We start from the raw sequence: 27,501 nt of genomic DNA, 5'->3' as shown, positions 1-27,501 counted from the left end.
CCAAAACCATGTGAAGGGGACCATGTTGGCGTCCCTTGCACTAAGGCCTTTTGGGTCACCTCATCACATAGTAACATCACAGTATTGCATGCTCTAAGGCTTCTTTGCCAGTATCATGCGTAAGTAACTGCAGGAGGAAGAATGGCATCAATTTGCTACACATGTCCCCAAGCCTTGAGAATTCCCATGTGTGCCAATAACCATGATTTCTAAGTTGCCTTTACGTTTTTACAGAGTTCATTGAAAGCGTGGCTGCCATCTATCAAGAGCTCTTGACGGGCAAGAACCCAAACACCGTCATTGTGCCTACATCATCCTCTGGGCAGCATCGTTCGCGCCAGACTCTAAGTGAGTGCAGCCAGCTCGATGGGGTGGAGGCACCTGCATTTTACCAGTGCCTTGAGTCTCTGTGTGACAGGTCCAAATACAGGTAAGGCTTGTGACCGGCTAACGTGAATAAACCATGGTTCATCTTTGCCTGCCTTGCAGGGAGGGGAGGGGCTCCCTGAAGTCTAGGCAAAGACACTCATCACATCTAGGAACTGGGATGTGGCAAGTTGCCCTGTATCCTTAGCCCAATGCTGCCTCTCTGCCCTCTGAAACTAGCACGGCTAAGTACCACTGATAGTTAGATGGGTGTCAGAAATTATGATACCAACTTCTCAAGGAGCTCACAACTGCAAAAAGGCAGTTTTCCCTGTAACAAGTGAGCATGTTTTGAACCCCCTCTTGAGTTCACTCTGATTGCTTAGAAATACACAATCGCTTTGAGGTCCTCTCCCCTAGCATGGAAGACGAAGAGCAGACTCCATTTGAGGATCTCTCCCTCATTACAGTCGATCAGGTATATGAAGACGAGCAGCAAAGTCAGTCCTCAGGGAATGTGCAGGCGACCTTGGAACGGACAGCTCACGGAAGAACCCCGACCAAACCCAAGAGGAGGCGTGTAGTGGTGATAGGGGATTCCCTACTGAGGGGAACAGAAGCAGTGATCTGTGGGCCTGACAAGATGTCTCGGGAAGTGTGCTGTCTCCCCGGGGCTAAGATCCAAGATGTAACTGAACGACTGCAAGGAATCATAAAACCCACTGACAAATACCCCTTCCTCTTGGTTCATGTGGGAACCAATGACACTGCAAGCAATAGCCTCCAGAAGATCAAAAGAGACTACGAGGCTCTCGGCAGGAAATTGAAGCAACTAAATGCACAAATTGTCATCTCATCTGTCCTCCCAGTTGAACGACGTGGCCCAGGGAGAGAGGGGAAAATAGTGGAAGTGAACAGCTGGCTTCGCAAATGGTGTAAACAGGAACGGTTTGGATTCTTAGACTAATGTGGGGGAGGGAGACAGTGCTCCTGAAGGTAGGAGTCTATCAATTAATGAAGATGATCATCCAAATGTCATAGACCAAATGGAGCAAACAGCACGCGGACCTAGTGGTGGGAGGAAAAAATCCTTAAATAAGAGACACGGGGGAATGATTAATGGACTTCAATGTCTGTACACTAATGCGCAAAGCATGGGAAATAAACAAGATGAGCTTGAGCTCTTGGTACAGCAAACTAAATATGACATAATAGGCATCACTGAAACCTGGTGGGATAGTCCCACGATTGGAATGTAATAATGGGGGGATACAATCTATTTCAGAGAAACAGACCAGACAAGAAAGGAGGAGGAGTGGCGTTATATGTCAGGGATGTGTATACCTGTGAAGAGATCCAAGGTTTAGAACCTCAAAGCCAAAGTGAGAGCATTTGGGTCAAAATTAAGGGAGAGAAGAATAACAGAGACCTCATTGTGGGAGTTTACTATAGATCCCCAAGCCAAACAGAGGACATAGATGATGCCTTCCTGGAACAGATGGCCAAGCATGCAAAAGGAAGGGAGATAGTAGTAATGGGGGACTTCAATTACCCAGATATTTGTTGGACGTCAAACTCAGCCAAGAGCATAAGGTCAAACAGATTCCTCACTGGCCTTGCAGACAACTTCATTGTCCAGAAAGTGGGAGAAGCAACAAGAGGAACAGCCATTTTAGATCTGGTCCTAACCAATGTTGATGACCTGGTTAGTGGGGTAGAAGTGGAAGGATCATTAGGCGCGAGTGATCATGCTCTTCTGAAGTTTACTATACAGCGGAAAGGAGTAGCCAAGCATACTAGGACTCAATTTCTTGACTTTAAGAAAGCCGACTTCATAAAACTTAGGGAAGTGCTGGGTGAGATCCCATGGACAACAATACTAAAAGGAAAGGGAGTTCATGATGGCTGGGAGTTTGTTAAGAGGGAGATACTAAAAGCACAACGTCAGGCAATACCAATGAGACGGAAACATGGAAGGTGCCTAAAGAAGCCAGGGTGGCTATCTAAAGAACTTTTAACTGAATTAAGATTAAAAAAGGATGTGTACAAAAAATGGAAAAGGGGGGAAACCACCAAAGAGGAATTCAAACAAATAGCCAGCACGTGTAGACACAACGTCAGAAAAGCTAAAGCACAGAATGAACTCAGGCTTGCTAGAGAGGTTAAAAGCAACAAAAAAGGCTTTTATGGGTATGTTCGTAGCAAAAGGAAGAACAAAGAAACAATGGGGTCACTCAGAGGAGAAGATGGTGAAATGCAAACAGGGGACACAGAAAGGGCTGAACTACTCAATGCCTTCTTTGCCTCAGTCTTCTCCGATAAAGAAAACAATGCCCGACCTGAAGAATTTGGAGCAAATGATTCAGCAAAGGAAACACAGCCCAGAATAACTAAGGAGATAGTACAAGAATATTTGGCTAGTTTAGATGTATTCAAGTCTCCAGGGCCAGATGAACTGCATCCAAGAGTATTAAAAGAACTGGCAGATGTGATCTCAGAACCACTGGCAGTCATCTTTGAGAATTCCTGGAGAACAGGCGAAGTCCCGGCAGACTGGAGGAGGGCAAATGTTGTCCCTAGTTTCAAAAAGGGGAAAAGAGAGGACCCAAATAATTACCGCCCAGTCAGTCTGACATCAATAACAGGGAAGATTCTGGAGCAGATCATTAAGCAAACAGTCTGTGAGCACCTAGAAAGGAATGCTGTGATCACCAATAGTCAGCATGGATTTCTGAAAAATAAGTCATGTCAGACTAACCTGATCTCGTTTTTTGACAGAATTACAAGCCTGGTAGATGAAGGGAACGCAGTGGATGTAGCCTACCTTGATTTCAGCAAGGCATTTGACAAGGTGCCCCATGATATTCTTGTAAAGAAGCTGGTAAAATGCGGTCTTGACTATGCTACCACTCAGTGGATTTGTAACTGGCTGACTGACCGAACCCAAAGGGTGCTCATCAATGGTTCCTCTTCATCCTGGAGAAGAGTGACTAGTGGGGTGCCACAGGGTTCTGTCTTGGGCCCGGTCTTATTCAACATCTTTATCAACGACTTGGATGATGGACTCAAGGGCATCCTGATCAAATTTGCAGATGACACCAAACTGGGAGGGGTGGCTAACACCCCAGAGGACAGGATCACACTTCAAAACGACCTTGACAGATTAGAGAACTGGGCAAAAATAAACAAGATGAATTTTAACAGGGAGAAATGTAAAGTATTGCACTTGGGCAAAACAAATGAGAGGCACAAATACAAGATGGGTGACACCTGGCTTGAGAGCAGTACATGTGAAAAGGATCTAGGAGTCTTGGTTGACCACAAACTTGACATGAGCCAACAGTGTGACGCGGCAGCTAAAAAAGCCAATGCAATTCTGGGCTGCATCAATAGGAGTATAGCATCTAGATCAAGGGAAGTAATAGTGCCACTGTATTCTGCTCTGGTCAGACCACACCTGGAGTACTGTGTCCAGTTCTGGGCACCACAATTCAAGAAGGACACTGACAAACTGGAACGTGTCCAGAGGAGGGCAACCAAAATGGTCAAAGGCCTGGTAACGATGCCTTATGAGGAACGGCTAAGGGAGCTGGGCATGTTTAGCCTGGAGAAGAGGAGGTTAAGGGGTGATATGATAGCCATGTTCAAATATATAAAAGGATGTCACATAGAGGAGGGAGAAAGGTTGTTTTCTGCTGCTCCAGAGAAGCGGACACGGAGCAATGGATCCAAACTACAAGAAAGAAGATTCCACCTAAACATTAGGAAGAACTTCCTGACAGTAAGAGCTGTTCGACAGTGGAATTTGCTGCCAAGGAGTGTGGTGGAGTCTCCTACTTTGGAGGACTTTAAGCAGAGGCTTGACAACCATATGTCAGGAGTGCTCTGATGGTGTTTCCTGCTTGGCAGGGGGTTGGACTCGATGGCCCTTGTGGTCTCTTCCAACTCTATGATTCTATGATTCTATGATTCTATGATTCTATGATTCTGCCAGAGGGAAGTGGTCTTTTGACTTAAGAGTACCCCAGTATTCTCAGGCCCATCTAGGGCGTTTCAGGCTGAGTGTGAAATAGGGCCCATTTCTCAATAGAAACAGTGCTGACAGTATCCTTCCTATGCCAGCGCTGACAGAAATGGATTGCAGTACCTGCTGGTCAAAGGTGTTGGGAAATGCCCTTCAGCAAAGCACTTTTCACCTCCTCACATTAAAAGGCAATCATGGTTGCCTGTGGAGATGGATTATTTATTCATACCCTGCTTTATAGCCCCAAGACACTCTCAAAGCAGCTCACAGAAGATTCTCAAAAATTAAAGCCATGTTCAAATCTAGTACAGAAGTAGGAATTGTACAGGGCCCACACAGAGCCAGGCTTGTCCAGGCATCATTTCCTGTCCTTGTCCTTCTTCCTTGACACCACAGCGGGCAGCAATCCTCCCCTGAGGCAAGGGAGTGGGACTAACTGATTGGATCCTGGCAAACCTATGGTGAAAGGAGTCTTCCCTTACTGGTAAAATGCCGGTGGAAGCTCCCACCACAATCCCTTGAGGCAAGGGGGTCCAGCCCAATTCACGCATGGCCAGAGTAGGAGGGAGTTATGGGGAGATTATTTCCTCCTGCGTACAGCTTCATGTTGCAAAGTGACACCTGATCCATCCCTCCACCCATAAGCTGAAATTGCTGAAACTGATGCAGCACAATTTCTTCCTGTCTTCCTCTCGTTTGCCTAGCTGTCCCCCATCTGCTATTGTGAAGGAAGTTCTGAGCAGTGTGCAGAGACTGACCTTCTATGGATTTCTGGTGGCTCTTGCAAAGCATCACGGGATCAACAGAGCCCTCGGTAAAGAAAAGTCCCACCCTGTTTCTTCCCTCTCCCCTGCAGTGATGTGGTCTAGGGAAGCTGACAGCAGGTTTTAAAGTGATCACTGAGAAAAATGCCTTTGCCATGACCAAATATGCCAGAAGAACAATGTAGGAGAATTTTAGAAAGGTCCCTTTGGCGTAAAGAAACTTGGAATGAATCAGTCAAGAAAGGCAAGCGGAACAGTACAAAAAAGGAAAGAAAAACCCTTCATTTAAACTGCTTGAATTCCTTCCAGTTGCCCAAAGACCACATCATGCACTATCTTTTAGTTGTAAAGTGTGACTGTGGCAGATGCGTGTTTGGAAACATGGGTTTCATACCGGTCCCCTTGTCAGGCAGCTGTGACTGGCTGCAACCGTCTGCTGAGTGTACATTTGTTGATTTGTTTCTGCAGAATGAGGGAAGTAGTTCTTGAATTAATTGTTCAATTGTTTGCCCAATCATTTGTGGCCTGGACTGGATCAAATGAATTATGATTGGCTAAAGTGAGCCCATCAGATTTCATATTTCATCTCATGTATTCCTTTGTGCTAAATTTCTAGCTATTGTTGGGTTCTGTCCTATATTAGACTGAAACCTTGCAGCATGTTCCCATTTCTTTCCCTAGCTCAGTGATGTGTAAGCCTTTCTTTTATGAGATCTCTTTCCTGCTCTTACTCCCTGAAATCAAGAATAGGGAGGAGAGCTGTTCCTGCGACAAACCCGTAAGTCCCAGGCTGAGCAAAGAAGGGGGAAGAAAGATGTAACATGGGAACTATGGGAACCAGCTGGGATGAGTCTGGAACCTCCCTCCCTATGTTCAGACCAGCCACACCTCTTCCTCTTCAGGGATAAACTGGGGGCAGGGACTGGGATGGGGGGTGGCTGGCTGTCAGGTGTCAAGTTTGCAGCAGAAGCCTGATCCACGTTATGCTGATTGGTTGGTTCCCCATGATGCCATGAAGAAATGCTCCCAGCTCCAACTCTAAAGCAGTCTTGCACTTTAAAAACATTTCCTTTGTTCTAACTGGTAAGCCCATGAGTGAGCATGAGTGCAGCAATCTTAAAAATGAAAAGAGAAGAGGAAGGCTGGGGAGCAGACAATACTGATGACTGAGTTGGCATTTGATTTGCTGCTGTCCACATTTCAGTTGTGAATCTGGGCTTACCCCAGAGTTGAGAGAGATGCTGTTAATTTCTCCTCATTTCTATGCCTCTCATCGCCCAAAATACTGGTGATTTTGTCTTCCTTTTCTCTTGTCTCATGGGCTGACGTGTAATCAGGACTCTGTCTATTCTGTAAGTCTACATGCAGAATGCTAGGTAAGGCATGCTAAATTCCACGACCTGGGAATTTAATCCCTCATTCCCCAATTCCTAGTTCCTGTTGCAAATATAGGTTTGAAAGTCTGTACATATACCCTCCTCCCCTCCCTCCCTCCCAATATATACGTCCCCTGTCCTTCCTTTAATGAGGATAAATTGTGCCCTGTAGGTAAATATGGGCATACTTCCTTTCTTAGCCTAACGTATATAGGTTATAGACCCCATATTTTCTTTTCAAAAATGCTTGTGTTGTGTTTTTTTTAAAAAAAGTATAAAAGCGAAGATGGAACGCACCTTTGTCTCAATAAGAAGCTCCACATCTCTCTATTATCAGAGAGAATTTGCTTTAGCTGGGCACTTACATACACTTTCCAGAGTTGTGTTGTTCCTAACTCTCATCATCATACCTGCAAAGGTGTATCTGTGCTTCCAGCTAGGTTTGGTAACACTAGGAAAGTGTCTGTGCCCCTCTGAGAATGTAAAGTCTTTCAGGGGCAGGTTAACCATTCAGATGTTACTGGAGCTTGTCACCAGGCCTTGCAGAGGCGTACTAGTGACTTCTGAGTATCTTCAACCCATTGCAAGTCCCTGTACGAAGCTGCTTCTCAGTCCCTCTGCCCTCTCTCATTTTCTGGCTCGTGTGAGCCGTCTGCCAAGGGTCTAAGTCACAGCACAGCCAGCGCTGCTCTCTCCCTCCCTGTGCCTCAGCCAGCCATCTGAGCTGCTAATGCTCTCCTGGTGCAGGGCTGTTTACCCAGCAGCAAGGAGATTATATATCAAAGGGGACAGAGCATACAAGCCTGCAATCCCCTCTGCAAACAGGCTTAGAGAGACATCCATTCACAGGAGGAAGAGGGTGCCTGGACTGTGCCCAGCCAGGTCTGCAAAAGCCACTTTCCAGTAAAGGTGCAAAGCCAGCATATGGGCTGAGCAAGCCCTGCCCACTGCCATCGCGGTGCCATGCACCAAGTGCCTGGGTTTTCCCTACCATTAAGGAAGGCCTGGCCTCTGGCCTCTTGCCAGCTTCCTGCCGAGGCCTCTCACAGGGAGGGGCAGCAGCCGCAAGTCGAACAGGTGCTCTCGTCTTGGCAAGGGAAGCCGGATTCTTCTCCTGGTGCCTTTTCATCTTCCCTGCACGCAGGCTGATTTGAATAGGCTTTGGTCTGCAGGGGATCACAAGCTCCCCAGAGCCCTGCAGCGAGGGCAGTTCCAGGCGAGGGCTGGGAGGCGCTTTCAGGCAGGGGCCTTGGAGAGGCGGCAGCCCTGCCATGACGAGAGACAGGGATTAGAGCACAGCGGATGAGTTTCTCAGGCAGATGGCAACGCCCAGCCTCACGTCAATATTGATTCACCAGTCCTCTAAGTGCTGCCTACCGACTCTCCCAAGAGATTGAAGCGTCCCAAGAGACTTTCTTACACATGCAGGAAGATGACCAGCATTTGGCTGGGTTCAGCTAATTGAGGCTGTGGAAGGCGGGCGGCAGGCAGGAGCATTTTCTTGGCTGCTGCAGGCTTCTGTGACATGGAACCAGGGATGCTGATGTACCCCATTTCTTGGAGCGTCACTGTGGTCAGACCATTGGTCCATCTAGTTTAGTGGCTCTCCCAGCTTAGCTCCCACCCCAAGCCACTACATCTTTATTTACCCTCTTGCAAACATGCATCCAGTACATAGTGGGAACCAGAAAGGCTTAAGGCATTTTTTCTCCACCCCAAGTTGTCTCCTATCAATACTGCTTTGCAGCAAGGAAGCAGGCCATCAGGATTTCATTCTACACAATTTCCGTGAAGATACAATGGAAAGACAGCAGCAAGGGTGCTTGCTTTCAGCTCCCCCCTCCAGACACCTCAGTGGGATTATGTGTTAGATTTTCTATGAGGCATCCCTCAGAAGACGACAGCTGCATAGGCACCCTTGTTACAAGTGACCGAGATCATGTAGCTCCTTCTAAGCAAGAAAACAAGCAATAGAGCATGTAAAAGGTAATCAGTTAACATAACTGAGTACCCGCAAATCCCATTGTTTTGGGAAAGAGATTGACCAGCATCGCCTTGACTTAACTGCATGTTCTCAAAGGGATGTATCATTCACTCTGCAGAAGGCTCTATTTGCATTATGAACTTAAGTGTTCAGCTGAAAAGCACACACACACAATGGACATAGAAGTTGTCAAGTTCCTATGGCATATGGATGACAGCAGCTTTTGCTGAAGTATCAGGCTGATCTTCACCTTGTTGCTTTTTTCCTCCTCCAGGTGCTCTCCCAGATAAGGCAGACCTGCTGCTTGACCCACATATGGATCAGGAACTGGAGAAACTGTAAGTCCCTTTTCCAGTGGAGAAAGCAGAGTCAGGCAACATGTCCCTCTAGCTCAGTAGTCTACTCTGCAGTGCCTCTTCCTTCAAGGACATTTCCACCCCCATCTGCAGGGACTGAACCCAACACCTTCCATTTATAAAACATGCATTTTGCCCCTGAGCTACAGGCACAGGTTATGCAGCATGACTCCCCTTTGGATCCGTCTCAGCTCAGTGGTGCAGTTGATGAGACGGCAAATTGCCTTTTTAAGCAGTTACTGCTAATTGACATGGAGGACTGGAAGATATTCCAGCCCAAGTCTAATCCCAACAAACAGCACCTGTGCAAGAGTGCAAAAGGTGTCTCACACAGCAGTTTGGCTGGCCACCTTAAAAGAGACCCAGAGGCTTCTAACTAAGGAGGCAGCCTTAGCTGTGCAAGTCAAGAGTCCTATCACTTAAACAAGAGCAGTTTAGGAAGTGGAAGCTATATGCCAGCAGAGGAAGCTCTTGGCTTGTTGCAAACATAAAGTCTTCCATGCGGCAGAGGAGCCCTTTTGACAGCAACAAATCTCTCAGCCCCATTTTTCTTCTTGCAGGGTAGCTCAGGTTTCCGGGCTCTCCCTTTCCAATTCCAACCCTGCCAGCGGGGATGCGACCAATGTGCCTTCCCGCCCCTCTCTCCGACTCAGCTCCCCTTGGAGGCCTCTCCTCCACCGCCGGAAAATGGATGCGGAAAGCGACGGCTCCACCGAAGAGACAGATTCCTCTGAGAACTGATGGATAGATATGCATGGGAGTACAAGCTTATTTCCAGCCCTTGTAACTGAAGCCATGTAGGCGTTGATGAAACATAGCTGTTTAAGCACCTTCCTCCACAATCTCAACGTGTGACCTACTCCTTTTTACTCTTTATCAGTATTATAGCTCAGAGCTCCCTCTCAGCAAGGCACACCCCATTCTAACAAAAACTGTTGTTTTCTCCTCATACTGGCAGAGAAATTGGATGGATAGGCCATGAAAGCTGACATCAGCTGCAGGGTTCGACTGCCCTCTGGTGGCAAACAAGTCAAATTAGTAGAAACGTTCTAGCACTAGGGCAAGTAGTAGCTACCTTTGAAGAATCAATTCTAATCCCAAAACTATGCACTGTGAAACATTTTCATCCTCATCCAAGGATAGGAAATATACAAGATGAAGCCTGTAACTCAAAGCACTCTTCTTGTCCTCACGAAATTTATTTTACTTTCTCCTCCTGTATATGCCCTATCTGCTAGTCGGTTAGCTATTCCAATACCTTCCAAGCTTTCACTTCAAAATTCAAACAAGTTAGTAAGACATGACCCCAGTTAAGTCACCAGATTTGAAATTTGGGGCTACGTTTCCATACTTTGTGGGATGGCCATTGCTGATGAGCATTTTCAAATGCTTACTGGGCTCCATTGTAGGAGAAAGGAGTAGGGCATTATTTATTAATTTGCAAAGCTTTAAACTTTCCTGCAAACAAAATATAATATATAGTAAATAAAGCATGTTGTAAAAGGCAAGTAATGTGTCTGAGATTCATTACAACCTTGAGGGAATTGCGAAAGGTGACAATCCCGCTCAAAACTCCACTGAATCATTGGTAAGTGTCTTCCTAGGGAAGGTACAAAGTTTTTTAAAAAACAGTGTATTAATCAGGTAGTGTTTCAAATCAGATCATTTTTCATAAAGAAAAAATCAACACAAATTGGTAATCCTTTAAGGCTGCTTTCACACCCAGACTGTGTCCTCTTCACACCTCACCTGAAGTCTGCTAACTTCCCTTCCTAGCCCATGGCATAGAAAAGGGAGTAGCTCTGCCTGCCCCAGTGTCCCTGGGGTCCATCAGCTACATCTGAATTAAAAAAAGGGAGTCACAGAAATGGAACACACACGTATTTGATTTTATTCACTTGGGGTGGGAGGGAGAGAATCCATATCACTCCCCTTTGGACCCCCCCACACAGCAGAGGCCCAACCTTGGCCACAACAAAGCTCATTAATACTACCGTTTTAACTCAAAGTACACAGACAGCCCAAGAAGAGAACCCTCTTCCAGTCGAGAGCACACCAGGCCAAACCAAAGCTCTGCAAACTCCTGGCCTTGGAAAGGAGCACTTTAAGACAAATTTGCAATAATCGAAGTTAAAACATCAGTGCATTTTCAGAACCCAGGGAGCAAAAAATGAGAAGTGGAGCAGACCCAAGGGGGCGGGGAAGAGATTTCCAGTAAGCCCATGCAGCCATTTACCTTCTTGGGGAAGTGTGCAAGGAGAAAGCAGGTCAATTGCACTAATGAATATGCAGATATGGAAATAGGCAAAATGTTGCTCCATCGTAAAGTGGGTCCTCAAGCTACCCTGATAAACCTCATCTCTCTCTCTAGCAAGAGCATCTTATTGAAACCAAAGTCATCATTCCAGTGTACTCTTAGTGGTTGATTTCCCAGTGAAGAGCGATTAGACAGACTTGCTACCTTAACAGAATGTACAATGGGCATGACGCAAGTCTTCAAATGAACCCACAGCTGCAACAGCAACTATCATGCAAGGTAAATGTAAAATGGTTACAACAGCAAGCACTGCTTCACGTGGATTGAGTTTCCCAGTGTGATGAGGAGATTCTTCTTCCAACAGAAGAACATAAACGAAGGCAGGGGGAAAAGGCATGCAGAAGCAAGAGGGGGCTTTGTGGCAGGATACCTTCTGTCCTGAACATCAAAGCAGCATTGTGGGATGGAAGAGAGCACTTTCATCATCTCCTGTTCTTCATCTACACCAGCAGAACTGTAACTGGAGTCATTCAAGAAAGAAAGAAACCCAGAATGCTGGGCTAGAAGGAGCAAAGGGGCAGCAGTGAAGCTTCGACAAGGGGAAGCCACTTTCCCTGAAACTACTTCCTTTCCCCACATGCAGCACAGATGGGGCCATGATATTCAGGTAGATCTCGCTGGGGAAGGGAGGCCAGCAACAGCAGTGGTTGCACAAACAGCAACAGAGCCAGTGGACTGAGCGGCCACTGCCCTGTTTTGTTAGCAGTTTCCATAAAGGTCTGAAAGGAAACCAAGAGGGCAACAAGGAGACGAGGCAACAGCAGGCCCAATAACCTCTTCATTCCTCAACTGAAGATGCTCTCTTCTCAACAGCATCAACCCACGGTTCAGGGTGTGTGTGTCAGGGTAAGAAATGTACGTTTCCCCAGCTGTCCAGCATATTTGCATAATACTGCAAATATCTTGCCCACGCCCACCCAAGCATGCCTTGATCCTTCGCGGCTTGCTACAGATGGAGGCTTTAAAGTCGCTGCTCTCAAAAAGGGATCTAATTATATCACATTGGTTCAAGGCATGGCCAGCAAGAATGACTTTGTGCCAAAATCAAAACTTCCCCCTGTTCTAGAAGACAGTCTAGGCCCTGGGGATTCCCCACCATTCCCCTGTTTACTGCCATTTCCCTTGGAAGAGTTTCAGACACAGCTTCCTTCTCCCCCCAAACATATTCTGCTAATAACAGCCAGGGGCTGGGGGAAGTGGAAACAGCAGCAGCACAGAGGTCAATTGGCAACCCTTGTGCAGTGCGGAGCAGCAGCAGCAGGGGATTCTCTGGAAGGGCCAATATTCCATTAGCTGAAGGTTGGGGTCATTTCAAATAGAAAATAATGTCCAGAGAGTTTTTGAGCAAGTGCCAGGCATGTCCATTTCTCCTTCTCTCCTCAAGAAGCCCCTAGCCATGCTCGGCTAAAAAGCAATCCTGTTCAATTCTTCCAGGTGGACTCAAGGTGCAATTGGTGTTTCGCTGATGGCCACAAGCTGCAAAGTCTCTCCTGAATCCTCAATATGAGCCATAGCGATCCTAAGAGGTGGGAGAGGGAGGACAGAAAGAGGCAACTTAGCACATTGCCCACAGAAATGATGCCATTTTTCTCGGCACCTGAATACAGCAGCTAACCCCCCCAAACAGTTAAAACTTCAGGCCAAATATCAGGACATAAAAGTGCTTGCTGGATCAGGTCCATGGCCCATGTAGTGCGGCATCCTGTTCTCTAACGGCCAACCAGATATGGGGAACCACGCAAGCGGATATGACAAAAGCAAGCCCATCCTACTAAGCTCTGAATAAGAAGCTTATGAACCATGTAAAAGGTTACTTTTGCTGGCAGAGAATTTCCATGCTGCCATCTCAGATCATGCAACATCTCCACTGTAAGCAAGGAGCTGCTCTCCCCAATAACATGAGAAAAGATCAGAATGAGAACTGGCTGTAGCCCCTGTCATCCCATCATTTGACAAAAGCAGCTCCTCGCAGAGGAGCATTAGGGGAACAGCCCAAGTGTGGAAGCAGGTGAGCTTGAGGTTTGCACACACAGCGTTAAGTGTGGATGAGGCCAGCATTAAGGTTTCCGTCTTAACTGCTGTTCCAGAACTACAAAGTATAAAAACACCAGTTACTTTGCATATCTTTGCATCATCAACCTGAGTCCAAGTAGCTTTGCAAAAGCTGGGAATTTTAATTTAGCATACATGGTAAGGGAATTTATTATCTTCTAGTGGACTGACCAGCTAGCTGCTTTAGAAGTGTTGGAAACTTTTTGACCCCTACACGAATGAGAACGAAACAAAAGCCAGAGACAAGACATCACACATGGCTTCCAGGATTGTAACCTTCACTATCAGAGTTTGAACTCTGCGTGAGGCATTTAGAGCCTCTTGCCATGACTACACAACAGGCGTGCTACCTCACCTGAAGGGAATTCATCACACCATTGGCTAGAACAGCCATCTTGCCAGCAACAGACTTCACTCCTTGCTTGAACTGGGCAATATCAGCAGCAGGCAGTACATTTCCAATTGAAACACCACCTAGAGAGGCGGAAGGAAAAACAACACCATCAGCGAGTTCTACTGTATGAGGAAGATGCTCATCTTATGGAAGAGGCCTTGCTGGCTGAGATCCTAGGTTGGGAAATCCACTAGGAGATCCTGTAACCCTGAGTCAGATATGTAATCTGCTCCATGATTTGACACTCAAGCCAACCGAGCCCATCCCTTTCTGAGTAATAGGTGTTAAGGGCCACACCAGCCCCTTGGTGACAGAAGAAAACCCGTCTCTCAAGTTGTTTGCTGACATACCCGAGTTCCCTGTCTCAGACTCTCCAAACAGATCAGCAGAGCTGATGGCATTGCTGCCAGAGAGTTGTTGGAGTCGGGATCTGGCCTCATACTGGAAAGAGAAAACAAAATAAGACGCAGGAAACAGAAGCTGGTGGTTGCCAGGTGATGGGTGGGAAGAGCTTGAAGACAGAGAAATCATCCAGCACTTGCCTCAGCATCAGCTTCCCGCCCAAAGAACATGTCAGATGAGATGGCTTTGGCCCCAGCAAACTTCTGTCGAGCTTCACTAGACTCTACTACTGAGATCTTGCTCTCTGTCTCTCTTCTGTTGGTGGGTCTGAGTGGAGGAGAAAGGAAAGCCCTGTAACAGCAATCCATAGAGTCACAACCCAGTGCACAGGTATTCGGCCACGGTGAGAAATTGGAACCACATCTGTTCAACTCCAAGTTAGTTGGATGGTCATAAGCCCCCTCAGCTAAGCGCTATGTCATACACTGGATTGATTCACACAGCACATTAAACCATAGCTGAAACCCAGCCAGTTTTAAATGAATAAGCCGTGTGTCATGTTGCAGGCTGCTCCAAAGTTTCCACAGCACTCTTCCCGTTCCTGATGTGCCACAGTCAAAACCAGCCAGAGTTGGGTTTGTTCCCCTGAAGAACCCACAAGTAGCTACCCAAGTACAAACCTTTGTTACTGCTTCTGGTTTGGAGACAAACAAATTTCAGGCCATGGCCCAGAAGCTACAAGAAGCCAAAGTCTGGCTTGTTTTGTCTACAGAACAGCAGAAGCAGGAGCAGGCAGGGAGTGCAGGGAGAACCTTTCAGCAGTACACTTAAGGCACATTGCTTGTTCACATTAAGCCACAGGTTTAGTGAATTGTTTTTCTAAACTATGGTTTCTGCAGTGTGTAAACCTGGTCACTATTTTCCTCAGTTAAACAAAGACAAAAGCCCCCTACTCTCATCAGCAACAGAGCGACTATCACTCGAGCAACCAGCATTTATCAGTGGCTTAGTCAAAGCATTGCTCTGAGATCCATTCGTATTGATTGCAAATGTTGTTGTTATTATTACATTTATGCCCCACCTTTCCTCCTGGGAGCTTTGGGTGTCACATTAGGTTTCTCTCCCTCCCTGTTTTATCCTAACAACCACCCTGTGGGATAGGTTAGGCTGAGAAACAAGGTCACCTAGGGAGCTTCATGGCTGAGTGGAAATTTGAACCCTCATCTCTGAAGTTTAGTCTATCAGACCACAATACGGTGCCATTCTGAAACTGGTGTCTTTTGGGCAGTGCTTGAGGCAAAATGCCTTGGGAAAGCCTAAGAGGCCCTTTTGTCAGGTGCTGGTTAAAGAGCAGTCATGTATGTCCCTGAACAGTTCCTTCAAGAAACTCCTTTCCAGATGGGACTCATCACTTTTACCTTTCACCAATGGGCCGGATACTGGAGATAGTGATGTCTGTCTCCTCTTCCCCTTTGTCAATCCCCCAGGTGTTGTCTGTTTCCCACTGCGAGCCAAAAGCATCTCCTAATGAGAAGGGATTATCTTTGTACCTATGGGGGGGGGAATGAGAAGAGATGATTTATCCAGGCCAGATAAAGAAAAGCTGGGCAAGAGCGAATGGCACTGCAACCACTCAGTCTTACTTGGGTGGTCCGGATGTGAAACTTCCAGTGTCTTCAAACAGATCCAGCTGGGACCGAGAGGACTTTGCAGTCACTGGTGTTTCTTGTTCTATCATTTGCATCTCGGAAAGGACAGAGTGTGAGATGGAACTAGGAGGAAGAAGCACCAAGATAAAAACCCTACTGGCAGAGCCCAACACCTACTTCTCACCATTAGAACTACATTGGCTCAAAAATAAGGCCCAAGTCAATCTAGTCTGCCTCCCTTTAAAGGAGCTCAAGGTGTTACTCATCAAATTCTGCAGGCAGCCTCCCATCCTGTCACTAACCAGACCTGGCTTTTCAGAAAGGCTGCTACATCACTTCATTAAGGCTGTGCTCTGAGCTAGCCAGAATGTAGAGATCATGGCAAAAGCAGATGTGAGACTTAAAAGACTGCAAGCAGGGGTTTCTTATTGCTAAAACCTATGCTGTATACAGTCTGGGTGGGTAATAAATAAACAATGAGGGAGCCAGGACTGTGTCTAATTTTCTAAAGATACAAATTTCATTATCCCTCAGATCAGATTCTACAAGATGGAAAAGCAGAAGAGCCACCCAAGGCTGAAGATCTGCTGGAAAGAAGCAATCTTTTGATTGGGGCAAATATAGATTACATTCAAGGCTAATATTCAGGATTCACAAGCCACTCCAAATAGAGTAGACTGGAACTCAGCTCACCAATGATGTACTCTTGAACCACAATCTTCCTGCCTATTGAGACAGCAGCAACTAAACCCCCAAGTGATCCTGGGGCAGATGTTACACTAAAATCTACCCATTTGGCACATTCTCCTTGTTCTTCATGTATAGCAAATACCTCCTGGACACCAATCCCATGCCCAGTCTCTCAGCTTGTTCACGCTTTTTTCCTTCCAGGTTCTGGAATTTCTTCTCCTCCTTCTTCCGATCAATTTGCAACTCCTGGTATGCCAGTCTCATTGAGGCAACTCTGAGGGAGACAACAAAATCAACTGGCAGGTGAGTCCAGAATACATATAAACTACCCACATATCTCATCATTCTGAAATGAGGAAATGGGTAAGCAGGACAGACTTTATGTACTCAAAAAAGCTCAGGCCCGGGCAGGACAACACTTATTTAGTCCTGACTTTGTTATGTGCCAATTGCTTCATCATTCCATGCCAAATACAAGTTTTCCTATGATAGGAAGCTTGTCCCAATAACTCTGCATGCAAACATATACAGATCCTAACTTGAGGATGCGGCAAGTGTGCCTCACTTACAGGGACTCCTCAGCTTGCTTCTTGCACTCTGCAGCCTGTTGTTCCCTCATCTTTTCAGCCACCTGGGCCTGTCGTTCAATTTCAGTGAAACTCTGGCTGCTCACTTTTTGAGCTCCAAGACCCTTTTTGGTCCCCAGCTGGAAGAAACAGAAGCAGAATAAAGGTTCCAAGAAAAGCCACAGTGAGCCTTTAAAATGGCAAAACCAAAGGATCAATTACTGCAAACGATGCAAGGGGCGCAAAGAGAGTCAGTGAACAAATCTGGCCAGTTCAAGACAAATTTGATAGGCCCCTCCAAATGCGGAAAGGGAAGATTTAAAGGGTGGGAATTCTTTTGTGCTCAGCAGGCCAGATCCTTCTCTGTCCCCATCCCTGCAGAGCAACTCTGACAGTTGCTTGGTGCAACCCACCTGTTAAAAGTCGCTTACACAGGGGCTTGGGAACTGCAGCACAAGGGGCTTTGCCATCCCTATGCTTAGTTACCAGTGCTGAGCACAAGGCTGGTCAAAGCTGCTTTCTGCAGAGATCAAAGAACCATAGAGTTGTAGAGCTGGAAGGGATCACTTTCACTGCAGGAATCAAATTGGCTACATGATACAGGTCCCCCCACCCCCCGCCCCCGGTAAGAAACTTGGGTTGTTCAGCCAAACTTGCCACATCTCTGACTGCCCCACAAATCTCATCCTATGGTATGGGCCAGGGAGACACGGTTTGGGGAAAATAGCCTCACAGGCCAAATTTGGCCTACAGGCTGCAGGTTCCCCACCAGAGAAAAACAGCTGCTCACTATTTTGCAAGCTTTGCTGTATGCAATTCCACTATTTACTCATCAGGTGTACTTCATATGTTTGAAATTTTATAAGTTTACCAATGATGTAATCTCTCCCTGCCTCCCCCACCCAGCTTTTTCAAGCTCATTCTGAATATTTCTCTATATGCACAGTATTTGGTTGTGTGCACAATCACTGAAATCAAATCCAGTCAAGAATCAGGCAGATCCCTGGAAGCACTGATACCCACAGATAGCATTCAATGCAAAACTGATTAGAGAAAATCCTTATTAGATACTCAAGGCAAATGGCAAGGCCATTTGCTGGGTAGATGTGGACTGGGGAGCAAATCTTTATCAGAAAAAGAGATGTGTGTAGTTAGACAAAATCCCTCTCAGCAGACATACCCCTTTCTTAGTAGCACCTGGCTTCTTCTTTCCAATGAGTGAAGGTTTTATTTCTGCAACAGGGAAAAATAATGAGCAGACATGAAAGACAGCAAGAAATCTGCTGTTAGTCCCAACACTAGTAGCAGTTATTTTAAGGCTTTTGTGGCACATTGAAAGCTATGTCAAGTGTGCCAGATGCATAGTTAATACACCCAACAGCTCTGGCAGCAGCGTAGAGAAATCCAAAGGCAGTATGACAGGCCACACCATGCAATTTCAGATTAGCCGCTTTGTGGTCCCCCTTCCTGAGTTGAAAAAGCAGCATAAAATCACCCCAAGAAGTGGTGCTAGTTCTAAAAAACTAGACTGATTTCCCAATATGTTACATATATTGCAACAAAAAACTGGTGCTTGAGAAGCCAAAGGGTGCCTGGTAGCTCAGGTTGGCCTTGGAGAAGAGCTCTAGTGGCAACAAAGCACCGCTGCAGGACTGAAGCTACATTTTCTAGGGAGGCTGCTCAGTATTCCTAAAGCAGTTAGCAACGCAAGTGCCTCCTTGAAACGAGCCACGTGTGTCCACTTGGCTGACTGCAAAGATAGCAAAGAGCAGGATGGATCCTCAACTTCACTAGTGAGGAAGATCAACTTCCTCGAAATGACAATTTGAATGTAGAAGACAGACAAACCCTGGCCTGAGGGCAGAACCACAGAAAGAGAAGGCAGAGGCAAGGCACCACAAGTAGCCAGTGCAGGCCCTTAGCCAGTTACCTCTGGCAGGAGCAGCCCCTTGCCGAGACAGACACATGGATGCGTCTGAGGAAGAAAAAGACATGTACATGTTGGAAACTAAAATGGTACGTTCTAGGTATAGTCTGGGCTCAGGATAGACCGAAACACATTCTCCACAAGAAGGCCCAAGCAAAATTGCAGGAACAGGATACTAGCATCTATAGTTATATTATAGTTATTATTATATAGTTGTTGTTATTATTATATTATTATAGTTATATTATAGTTATATTATAGCATCTATAGGCTGGAATCAGACATCGTGGTTTATCAGACCAGGCACAGATCCTGTGCATGCAAGCTTTCTCTGTCCTTCTCCACACACATACTGCTTTGATGAAGGCAACCTAGTTCATAGTGACATCGGATCCAGAAACTGTGCTTTAAGGTCCTCCTCCAAACCAAATCCAATTCTAGTTTCATATTCTTGAGCCCGTAAAGTACAGTTTCCCTGTTTTGACATCAAGGGAAACTGTGGTTAGAATGTAAGATATCTTCGCCAAAGTTGAATGGATATGGGGAGGAGGAGCAAACATGCATGTAACTATTCCTGGTCCAATACACCACGGTTTAGCAGACTGGATTGTTAAAATCAGAATCAGATCACAGTCTTCAGTAATGGCTAGTTCCTCTTGACGAATAAGTCAATAATAGTTCTAATTTGCATTTATTCACTCGATACTACCCCAGTCCCCCTGGTGAATTATTGCTTTTGACCTAAACAAACACTGGGATCTCAAGGTCAGAAGGAACGGGCCATCCAGAAATTGCAGAATATATGGTATGCTGATACCATATATGGGAAGAGTCTCCAATACTGAATAAAATCTTTTTCTTAATTCTGTGCAAGGATGAATGGTCATCTTCATATTTGAAGGCCGTTATACTGATGGAGCAGATTTGTTTTTTGATGCTCTGGAGGATAGGGTCCAAACCAACAAATTAAAATTACAAGAAAGGGGATTGTGACTAAAAATTATGAAGAGATTCCTTCTAGAACAAACAGCTGACAGGTGAACATACTTGTGTGGAAGTGAAAGACTCTCTTTTGTTAGAAATCTCTACGCAGATGTTGGATCCCCCATCTGGCATGGTTTCAAATTGGATGAGGGACCACGTATTGAGATTCCTTCATTGCAGGGTGAATACTCTAATTTTATGCCTAACGGCCGATTTCCTCTACCAGCCAGTTGGACTAGATGATCTTTAGGTATATTCCAACTCTATAGTTCTAATTTTCAAAAGTCAGACTTAGAAGTGACCCAATTCCTCCTCCAGAGTCAGAAGCTCTGGCCTCCCTTACCTGATTCAGCATCTGAAATAAACTCTGTTGTTAATGCAGACCATCTACTCAAATTAAATGGTGAGCCACTGAGACATTATGTTTAACATAATAGGAAACAAGGGAGCTTACACTTACCAAGAGATCCTTTAGGAGAAGTGCTCAGCAGGTCAATAGATGGACCCTGGTCAGGCTCTATGGGCAAGAGCACACACACTTATTTTTTTAAAATGGCAACTAAGGTAGAGCAAAGAAGATGCATGTCTTGTGTCCAGTATCTTGGACAATTAAAATGATTTTTTCTCATCCCACAAAACGTTGATGTTCCAGGACCACTGCATACTATCCAGAAAACTCCCTGCAGGAAATTACTGGACAGCTAGTAGAAACCACCAGAGTCTCACTGACCGTCAAGAATACGCATCTCCAAACTCGGCCCTCCAGATGTTTTGGGACTACAGCTCTCACCATCCCTAGCTAACAGGACCAGTGGTCAGGGATGATGGGAACTGTAGTCCCAAAACATCTGGAGGGCCGAGTTTGCCCATGCCTGGTCAAGAATATTCCGAGCAACAGAACTGCTTCCACACACCTGATACTTTTAAATCTATATAGAAGGGGTGGGGAACCCACGGCCTTCTATATATTGTTGAACTCCAGCTCCCATCAGCCCCAAGCAATGTCATCACTGATGTGGGTTGATGGGAACTGTAGTCCATCAACTTCTGAAAGACAGAGGTTCCCCACCCCTGCCCTATAGGAAATGCAGGACTCCTTAACTTAAGTCACGCAACGTAAACACCCTTTTCCAAGAGAAAAAGAAAATGTTCACTTCAAGAGAACATGGGTATGGCTGCCAAACGTTGTGGAGAGATGCCACGACATGCATGCAACAATGAAGCAATTCTTCAATCCTCTATATTGACTCATGTGTTACACTGCACAGATCCTCTGCTCATCATCCATCCTGAGAACAAGCAAGATCAAGTGTCTTTCCAGCCAGGCTAGGAAGATTCAAAAGGGGCAAAGGAGCTAAATAGCGATACTCACGTTGAACTTCATTATTCTCAGTAGACTTTGCTGTTCTCTCCAATTCTAGCGAAGGCTGCACTGTGCTCTGGCCTGTTTCAACCACATCCCAGGTATTACAATCCTTAAAAGAAAATGAACTGGCCCTCAGGAAGATGCAACAATTTGGATCGGACAGTACAAATAGATCAAACTCAGAAACCCTTGGTTAACAGGATATGCATTTCAAACGCATAACACCCAGTAAGCATTAACAGTGTTCTCAAGTATTACAATGCATGCCCTCAAGGTGGCTTCTTGTGGGGAAATCTGGAGCCAAGCCGATTTAAGACTCAGGCCATGCTGTCCCGTATCATTAGACATAATCTCCTCGGTGGCAAGAAACAGTTTTGGAGAAGGAAACCCAATCCCTTGAGACCAGCTCTATAATCCTAAGCATGCTTAAGTAGATGGTACCCTGAAATCAATGGAACTTCCAGTTTAGAGTCGAAGTGGAAATCTGCCAGTCTTGCCCCTGTACTAGAGAGAAGGTATTCTAGACAGGAAAGACATAAGCTATGAATCATCTTGTTGAAGAATTCATCTAGTTCAAAACTCCATTTCTAGGAAGCTCAGAAGCAGTGCAGAAACTAAAAGCAATCATATCTTTGAACCCAGGATCCAGTACAGTGATACCTCGGGTTACATACGCTTCAGGTTACAGACTCCGCTAACCCAGAAATAGTGCTTCAGGTTAAGAACTTTGCTTCAGGATGAGAACAGAAATCGTGCTCCGGCGACACGGCGGCAGCGGGAGGCCCCATTAGCTAAAGTGGTGATTCAGATTAAGAACAGTTTCAGGTTAAGTACGGACCTCCGGAACGAATTAAGTACTTAACCCGAGGTACCACTGTATCTGGAAGTATACTGCCCCTGAGCAAAGTCAGGGTGGGGAGATCCCAAGGCAAGAGCCCTGTTTATCCTTTGTGAACAAGAAGAAAAAGAAGAAGGGAAGAGCCTGTATCTCAGTAGAAGAACACAGGCGCTGCAAGAACAGGAATCCCAGGGTACATCTCCAGTTGGAGGGCTGTGGGTGGCAGGGCTAGGAAGACCACTTCTGACTGGAGAACAGCCAACACTCAAATCAAAGAAGACTCAGCCAAAAATACCACTGATCTGACTTCGTGGCCATGTCACACGAAGTCAGTTCATGGCTTAGCCTGAACACACTGGCTCCCAAAGAGGAGGTTGCAGCTACTTTGCTCCTCCTCAGGCTTTTTAGGTCAGCACAGCACCTCAGCTAGGGTTTGGCTCAGCTTGTCATTCAAACCTGGGACTATGGTTAAGGTCTCTCTTCCTTAACTATGATCTGTAGCCAAAACTTTCCTAAGGTTACAGGTGGTGGTCAAGGAGGAGCGATCTTCACCACAATCCAAGCCCAATCCTGATTACTATGACATGCAAACCAGGCCAGTTTGCATGTATGAATGTAAACAACCACCTCAAGGAGGCAAACCTAGTGAATATGGCAGGGCCAAACCACTGAGCAGCACGGCCCCTCCAACTTGATCTATGTAGGTCACAGAGTTTTGGATCAAATACATTCATGACCTGTAGTTCCCCCATCAATGAAGGTTTCTGATTGAAATGGGCAATCCAAGTTGGCTCAACACACCTGTGTATGTTCCAAGAAGAAATCGGCATCACTCTTTTCTGGGGAGTGGCCTGGAGTTCCACTCAGCCCATCAATCAGGAGCTGGAAAAGGAGAAAATAGTTTGTCGTATTCAGTAGCAAGCACCATGGTCCCTGATCCTTCCCAACAGCAAAGAGGCTCATCTGCACTTACATCATTCCCATACTTGGCCATCGCAGCAGCTGCCAGCTGCCGGATCTTCTCCCGGTACATCTGGGCTGCACGGCTATTATACTTGGCACTGGCATCTGCGGTGGTGCAACCATACTGGCGGAAAAAGGCAGTCTGGCAGGGGTGGAGAGGAAATTTAGTTGAAGTCCAAGATTAGAAAAATGAAGAGCAAATGAAACAAACGGGTGACTTCCTGCAACTGAAGGGCCCAATTCCAGACACAGACCTGCAAGAATTCAGCTTTCTCTTGGAAGCAGGAGTTTCAGGAACACAGGTCACCGTGTTCTTTTATTTTATAAGCAGGTTTGATAAATATTTATTAAGAAAACACCAACCACCTGACTATGACAAAGAGGAGCATGGTAAAAAGGTCCAGGCATGCAACCAAAGATCATCAACTTCAAATGGCTCCTTACCGCATTGGCATTGCTACCCACTTGCATACACCTCAGCTGAAACCAGCTCCAGTTGAAATCAAGCTCTGTGGACCTGACAAGAGAACAAAACCTGGAGTCATTATCTCAGAAAAGTTCACCAGATCAGGCTCAGAAGGGTTTGAACAACATAATACACAATGGAAGCAGATCTCTGGGAATGTATGTGCTACTGTTAGTGCCCCTAAACCAATAAATATCTCCCATGTTAGTTTCCGGGTGAGGGCAGAGGTGTACCCTGGTTTCCTTGTGCCCTTGGGCAAGGAGATGTTGTACCAGTGCCTCTATAGCCAGGAGAGAGCAAGGACCAGAAACTCAAAAAGTCTGCTTTGCATTGCCTTTTGTACTGCACCAGTGACTCCCTTTGTGGCCATCAGGGTCAGATCTGCTCTGCTCCACACCTCCTCCTCCTCCATTGGTCCATCTGTCTACCTTCCTCCCTCCACTCCCTGCTTTCCCTTCTGCCTCCTTCCTCCCTTCCTTTTTCCTCCTCCTGCAACTCTTACCCACTCCCTGTCTTTCTTCCCTACGCCTTGCTAGGCACTCCACTCACACTTCCGACTGGGAAGGGGGCACCACAGGGCTGCTGAGATGGCCCATGCCAGTAACCGGATTCCTCTGGTGAGGCACCCAGATTCCTAGCCACTCCAAGCCAGATGGAGATATGTGATTTTTGCGCCTCCCTGACCCTGCGTCTTTGGTGGAGGCCAATCTGGCCAACCTCTAGGTACACCCCTGCCAGTGGCTCATGTGTTACCAGAGCTTTGACCCAGTTGTATTTGGCTGTTTGAACTCTTTCAATCTGGGCTGTTAACCAGAGTAATTTCAGACTGAATACAAGGTAGTGGATACTCAATAATTCAGATGCAAAAGTGTTGGCAAGGAGAATATGTTTTGAGCACACGAGCAAAAAGACTCTTCAGATGTATCCAGCTAGCTGGCATTTATCTTTTTTCCCAAGAAACACACAAAAATACCAAGTGGACAAATTTTTGGATTAGGGAAAAACAAGCATGCACAAAGGAAGACAGCTTGCTTCTCTTAGGATCTTCTGTTGAGGCCCTGCTCTGACTTCTTTCTCAGGAGTGCACCATGAAACAATAAAGGAGGGTTTTTACAGTGGTGGGACCCTGGCTATGGAACACCATCTCCCAAGGAGGAATGCCGGGGGCCACCTTTCAAGGTTTTAGATGCCAGGTTCAGACACTTTTATTCAACTAGGTATTTTTAAAAGTATATATGTCTCAGCATGTTTTGAGCTTTTCTTTGTTCTTTTGTGTTTTGATTTTTTCAAATTGTATTATGAATTACATTAGCAGTGCCCTGAAATCTGATGCAATGAAAGGAGGGACGGTATAGAAAGCTTCTAAATAAATAAATGGCTAATTTCAAAGATACAAAACTCATCTCAATATGTGCTGGTCAACAATACTTTGAAGAAGTGTTTGTACTCTCTGAAATAATGTTTCCTTCCCCCCCCCCAAAAAAAAAATATATTAGGGGAGGGGTGTCTGTTGTAGGACAGGATATGTTTACATGTTCTTTTTATTGAAAATCAATTTTAAAATATTTTTAAAAGCAGAAGCAGCAGTGTTTGTACTGTTGAAATAGATGTGATGGCTTTAGCACTGCTGTCCAGCAGCTCTGCAGAAACTTCTTTGACATGTTCTTCAAAGCCTTATCTAATTTGTGTACATACTTCTATAGGCTCATAAATACAGGAAGAAATGACCACAAAAACTACCAGAGAGAATTATGCACTCCAGAGCATGGGAAAGCTGTTGTACCCATACTTTGTACATTCATTTATTAAAATAGAAATACAGAAGTACAAATGATTCTAGCTGGTAGTCTTCTAACCAATGAAAGTTTCCTCTAGATGTATGAATTTCATTTCTCCTGGTATGATACTGTCAGCCATGAGATACCCAGAAATCAATATGTATCAAATATCTCACGTTTCTGTCACATGACACAGCAGCCAGAAAAAGCTATGCGCTTCTTGCTTTGCTATAATTGCGTGGTCCTGCTCCAGCACAGAATTCTACTTTCCTTCTGTTCACCGAGGACAAAGAGAGAGCATTTCAGGTAAGGAACTATTATAAGAGCCAGAGAGCTTACACTGTAAGAACAAGAACTAGGGCTAGCTAGCTAGCCTGTGTGAGTAATCCGATACTCTCACAGAAGTAGGTCAGGTAAAGGGTAAGTGCAGGCTTTCAAGCTTCACAAATGTATTGAAATGAGACGAATACTTCAATGTATTACAAGTCAGCAAAAAAAAAAAAAAAAGGATGTTAAAGGGTCGGTTCAAGCATGTTCACTGCTCAGTTAGAGATGGACAGCTTTTATGATCATTGCACATCACCTCAAATGTAAAATCTTTCAACAGAAAGCAGCAGAGAAGTGTCAAGTGGTGGAAAATTCAAGTATGAAATCAGTCTCGGTGCACTACAGTGAACAGTTGTTATTTTTATACTTTGCCAAAGAAGGAAGAAGATTTACAGAATTTTAACATGGCCCCAACTCCAATGTTTTCTTCCATTGGTGTGGAAACAAGTTTTTAACCAAAGGAATGCCTGTAGCAACTCTTTTCCTTCCATAACTAATCACGAGGATTGTTGCATGGCAAACAGAAACATTTTCTGAAATGATGATTCCCTTCTTTTTGAATTTCCCTTCAAATGCTGTATAGGTACAAACAAGCATGCACTCACTACAACACAAAATATTAACTAATGCCACCTATAAAATGACGATAATACCAGAAAGAAACACACAAATCTATCACTTAATTTGCAGAAGTATATAAATAGATTAAATAGTGCAAACTTCTATGCAGTCACACAGGTGCAAAATAATTTTTAAAGATAAGAGCAATCAGCAGTGCATTTTCTGAGTATCATAACTACATCTGTAGATGAACGGAACATTACAAATAAGTTCATTCAATACTTGTCTAACTACGACAGTAGCCATCTCTTGTTATAAGTTATGAAGAACAAACTTCACCACAAATATACTACAGTGCTTTTTTCTGGGGGTTCTCAAGGGTACCCAGTAATAGCAACTTTTCCTTCCAGATGTTAAAAGTGTACAGTACCAATCTGTATAATGAACTATATCAATATCCTGCCTGTTTTCAAACAGCAGTACAATGAACAAGTAAGAGAAAGGGGATTAGGCTATTCTTAGGATCCTCAAAGATTACCTAATCAAACACGTTTTACTGCACAAGAGCCATTTTAGGAATAAGCGTAAGTACCACAATTACACAAGACACTGGAGTTGCACACTATGAGCCACGCTGATCGTTGGTCCCCGTAGGACTAAAGCAGGGATCCTGTATCTCTCAAGTTCCTCCTCTTACCTCCCACCCCTCAAAAAACAAACAAAACCCTAGTACTCACCGGATAAAGCTGAGATGCACACCCAGCGACCGGTGAACCCCAGAGCAGTCAATGCAGAGAAACACTCCATAGGTGATGCTGGCCCAGCTCGGGTTCTTCGCGCCGCAGTCAAAGCAGGACTACAAGAAACAGGAGAGAAGCTAGGAGGAAGACCAACAGGGAGCCACCGGGAAAGGAAGGACAGCAGGCCAGCTTCCTTATAGGGCGCCATATGTTTGGTCTGGCGCTAGTGACTCTAACTATGACGAGTCTTTCCCCACCCTGTAGCTTGAAACGAGGGGACTGCGGGGATGAAACGGGCCGCTGTGCTATGAGGGGACGCAGGTGCCGTCCTCCTTCAAGGTCTCAAACCTCACGGCCCCAGCCCTGTCGCAGGTGGACAGGACTGCGGCGGTGGCAGAACCGAACCGGAAGGGGACGGTGGGGAGGGGAGACGCTGGGCCGGCGGGCGTCTGCCATCGGGAACAGCGGCCAAAGAGACACTCCAGAGCCTCCTGCCTCAACTCCCCGCGCTCGGTACCTTGTTGGGCGGCGCAGACCGAAGCCGCTTGAAAAGGGTCTGAATCTCCGCCTTGCTGGGCCCGGCCGCCATGTTTTCTTTTTCCCAGCACCCACAGCGGCCGGCAACAGGTCGCCGCGGGGACCAATCCGCGCGCGGGGTGTTTCCCTCCGAC

General features: G+C 45.8%; 2 protein-coding genes across 5 annotated transcripts in view; one reads left to right on the top strand and one right to left on the bottom strand.

The window, feature by feature from the left end:
- CSTPP1 (centriolar satellite-associated tubulin polyglutamylase complex regulator 1) overlaps positions 1 to 10,378 on the top strand; it is a 134,529-nt gene extending 124,151 nt beyond the window's left edge. For all 3 annotated transcript variants that reach the window (XM_082226468.1, XM_082226469.1, XM_082226470.1), the window contains 4 exons: positions 235 to 430; positions 5,095 to 5,204; positions 8,789 to 8,852; positions 9,431 to 10,378. In XM_082226468.1, coding sequence (XP_082082594.1) covers positions 235 to 430; positions 5,095 to 5,204; positions 8,789 to 8,852; positions 9,431 to 9,611 — 551 coding nt within the window. In that variant the 3' untranslated portion in view covers positions 9,612 to 10,378. The remainder of the gene's footprint in view (positions 1 to 234; positions 431 to 5,094; positions 5,205 to 8,788; positions 8,853 to 9,430) is intronic.
- Positions 10,379 to 10,738: 360 nt separating this feature from the next.
- ARFGAP2 (ARF GTPase activating protein 2) lies at positions 10,739 to 27,500 on the bottom strand. 2 transcript variants are annotated; one of them, XM_082225329.1, is made up of 17 exons: positions 27,348 to 27,500; positions 26,828 to 26,946; positions 23,403 to 23,475; positions 22,969 to 23,100; positions 22,797 to 22,877; positions 21,164 to 21,266; positions 20,252 to 20,308; positions 18,811 to 18,855; positions 18,061 to 18,113; positions 16,884 to 17,020; positions 16,457 to 16,588; positions 15,619 to 15,747; positions 15,394 to 15,525; positions 14,176 to 14,302; positions 13,984 to 14,074; positions 13,595 to 13,713; positions 10,739 to 12,706 (listed from the first exon to the last, which is right to left on the bottom strand). In XM_082225329.1, the coding sequence occupies exons 1-17, from the start codon at positions 27,417 to 27,419 to the stop codon at positions 12,686 to 12,688; spliced, it is 1,623 nt and encodes a 540-aa protein (XP_082081455.1). In that variant the 5' UTR covers positions 27,420 to 27,500; the 3' UTR covers positions 10,739 to 12,685. The 2 variants fall into 2 exon arrangements, with proteins under 2 accessions (XP_082081455.1, XP_082081456.1); XM_082225330.1 differs by lacking the exon at positions 18,811 to 18,855.
- Position 27,501: the final 1 nt, after the last annotated feature.

This window comes from Podarcis vaucheri, assembly GCF_965113315.1.
Source record: "Podarcis vaucheri genome assembly, chromosome: 1".
Classification (NCBI taxonomy): Eukaryota; Metazoa; Chordata; class Lepidosauria; order Squamata; family Lacertidae; genus Podarcis; species Podarcis vaucheri.
Note: the sequence above shows the minus strand (reverse complement) of the source record. Positions and strands in the feature narration are given on the sequence as shown.

Excerpts from the sequence above, each read along its gene's own strand:
- ARFGAP2 (XM_082225329.1), bottom strand. The coding sequence starts at position 27,419 with ATGGCGGCCGGGCCCAGCAAGGCGGAGATTCAGACCCTTTTCAAGCGG. Across the intron at positions 23,476-26,827 it reads GTGCATCTCAGCTTTATCCG|GTCCACAGAGCTTGATTTCA; the intron begins GTGAGTACTAGG and ends TTCTCTTGTCAG. Across the intron at positions 13,714-13,983 it reads GTCTGAGACAGGGAACTCGG|GTGGTGTTTCAATTGGAAAT; the intron begins GTATGTCAGCAA and ends CCGCCTCTCTAG.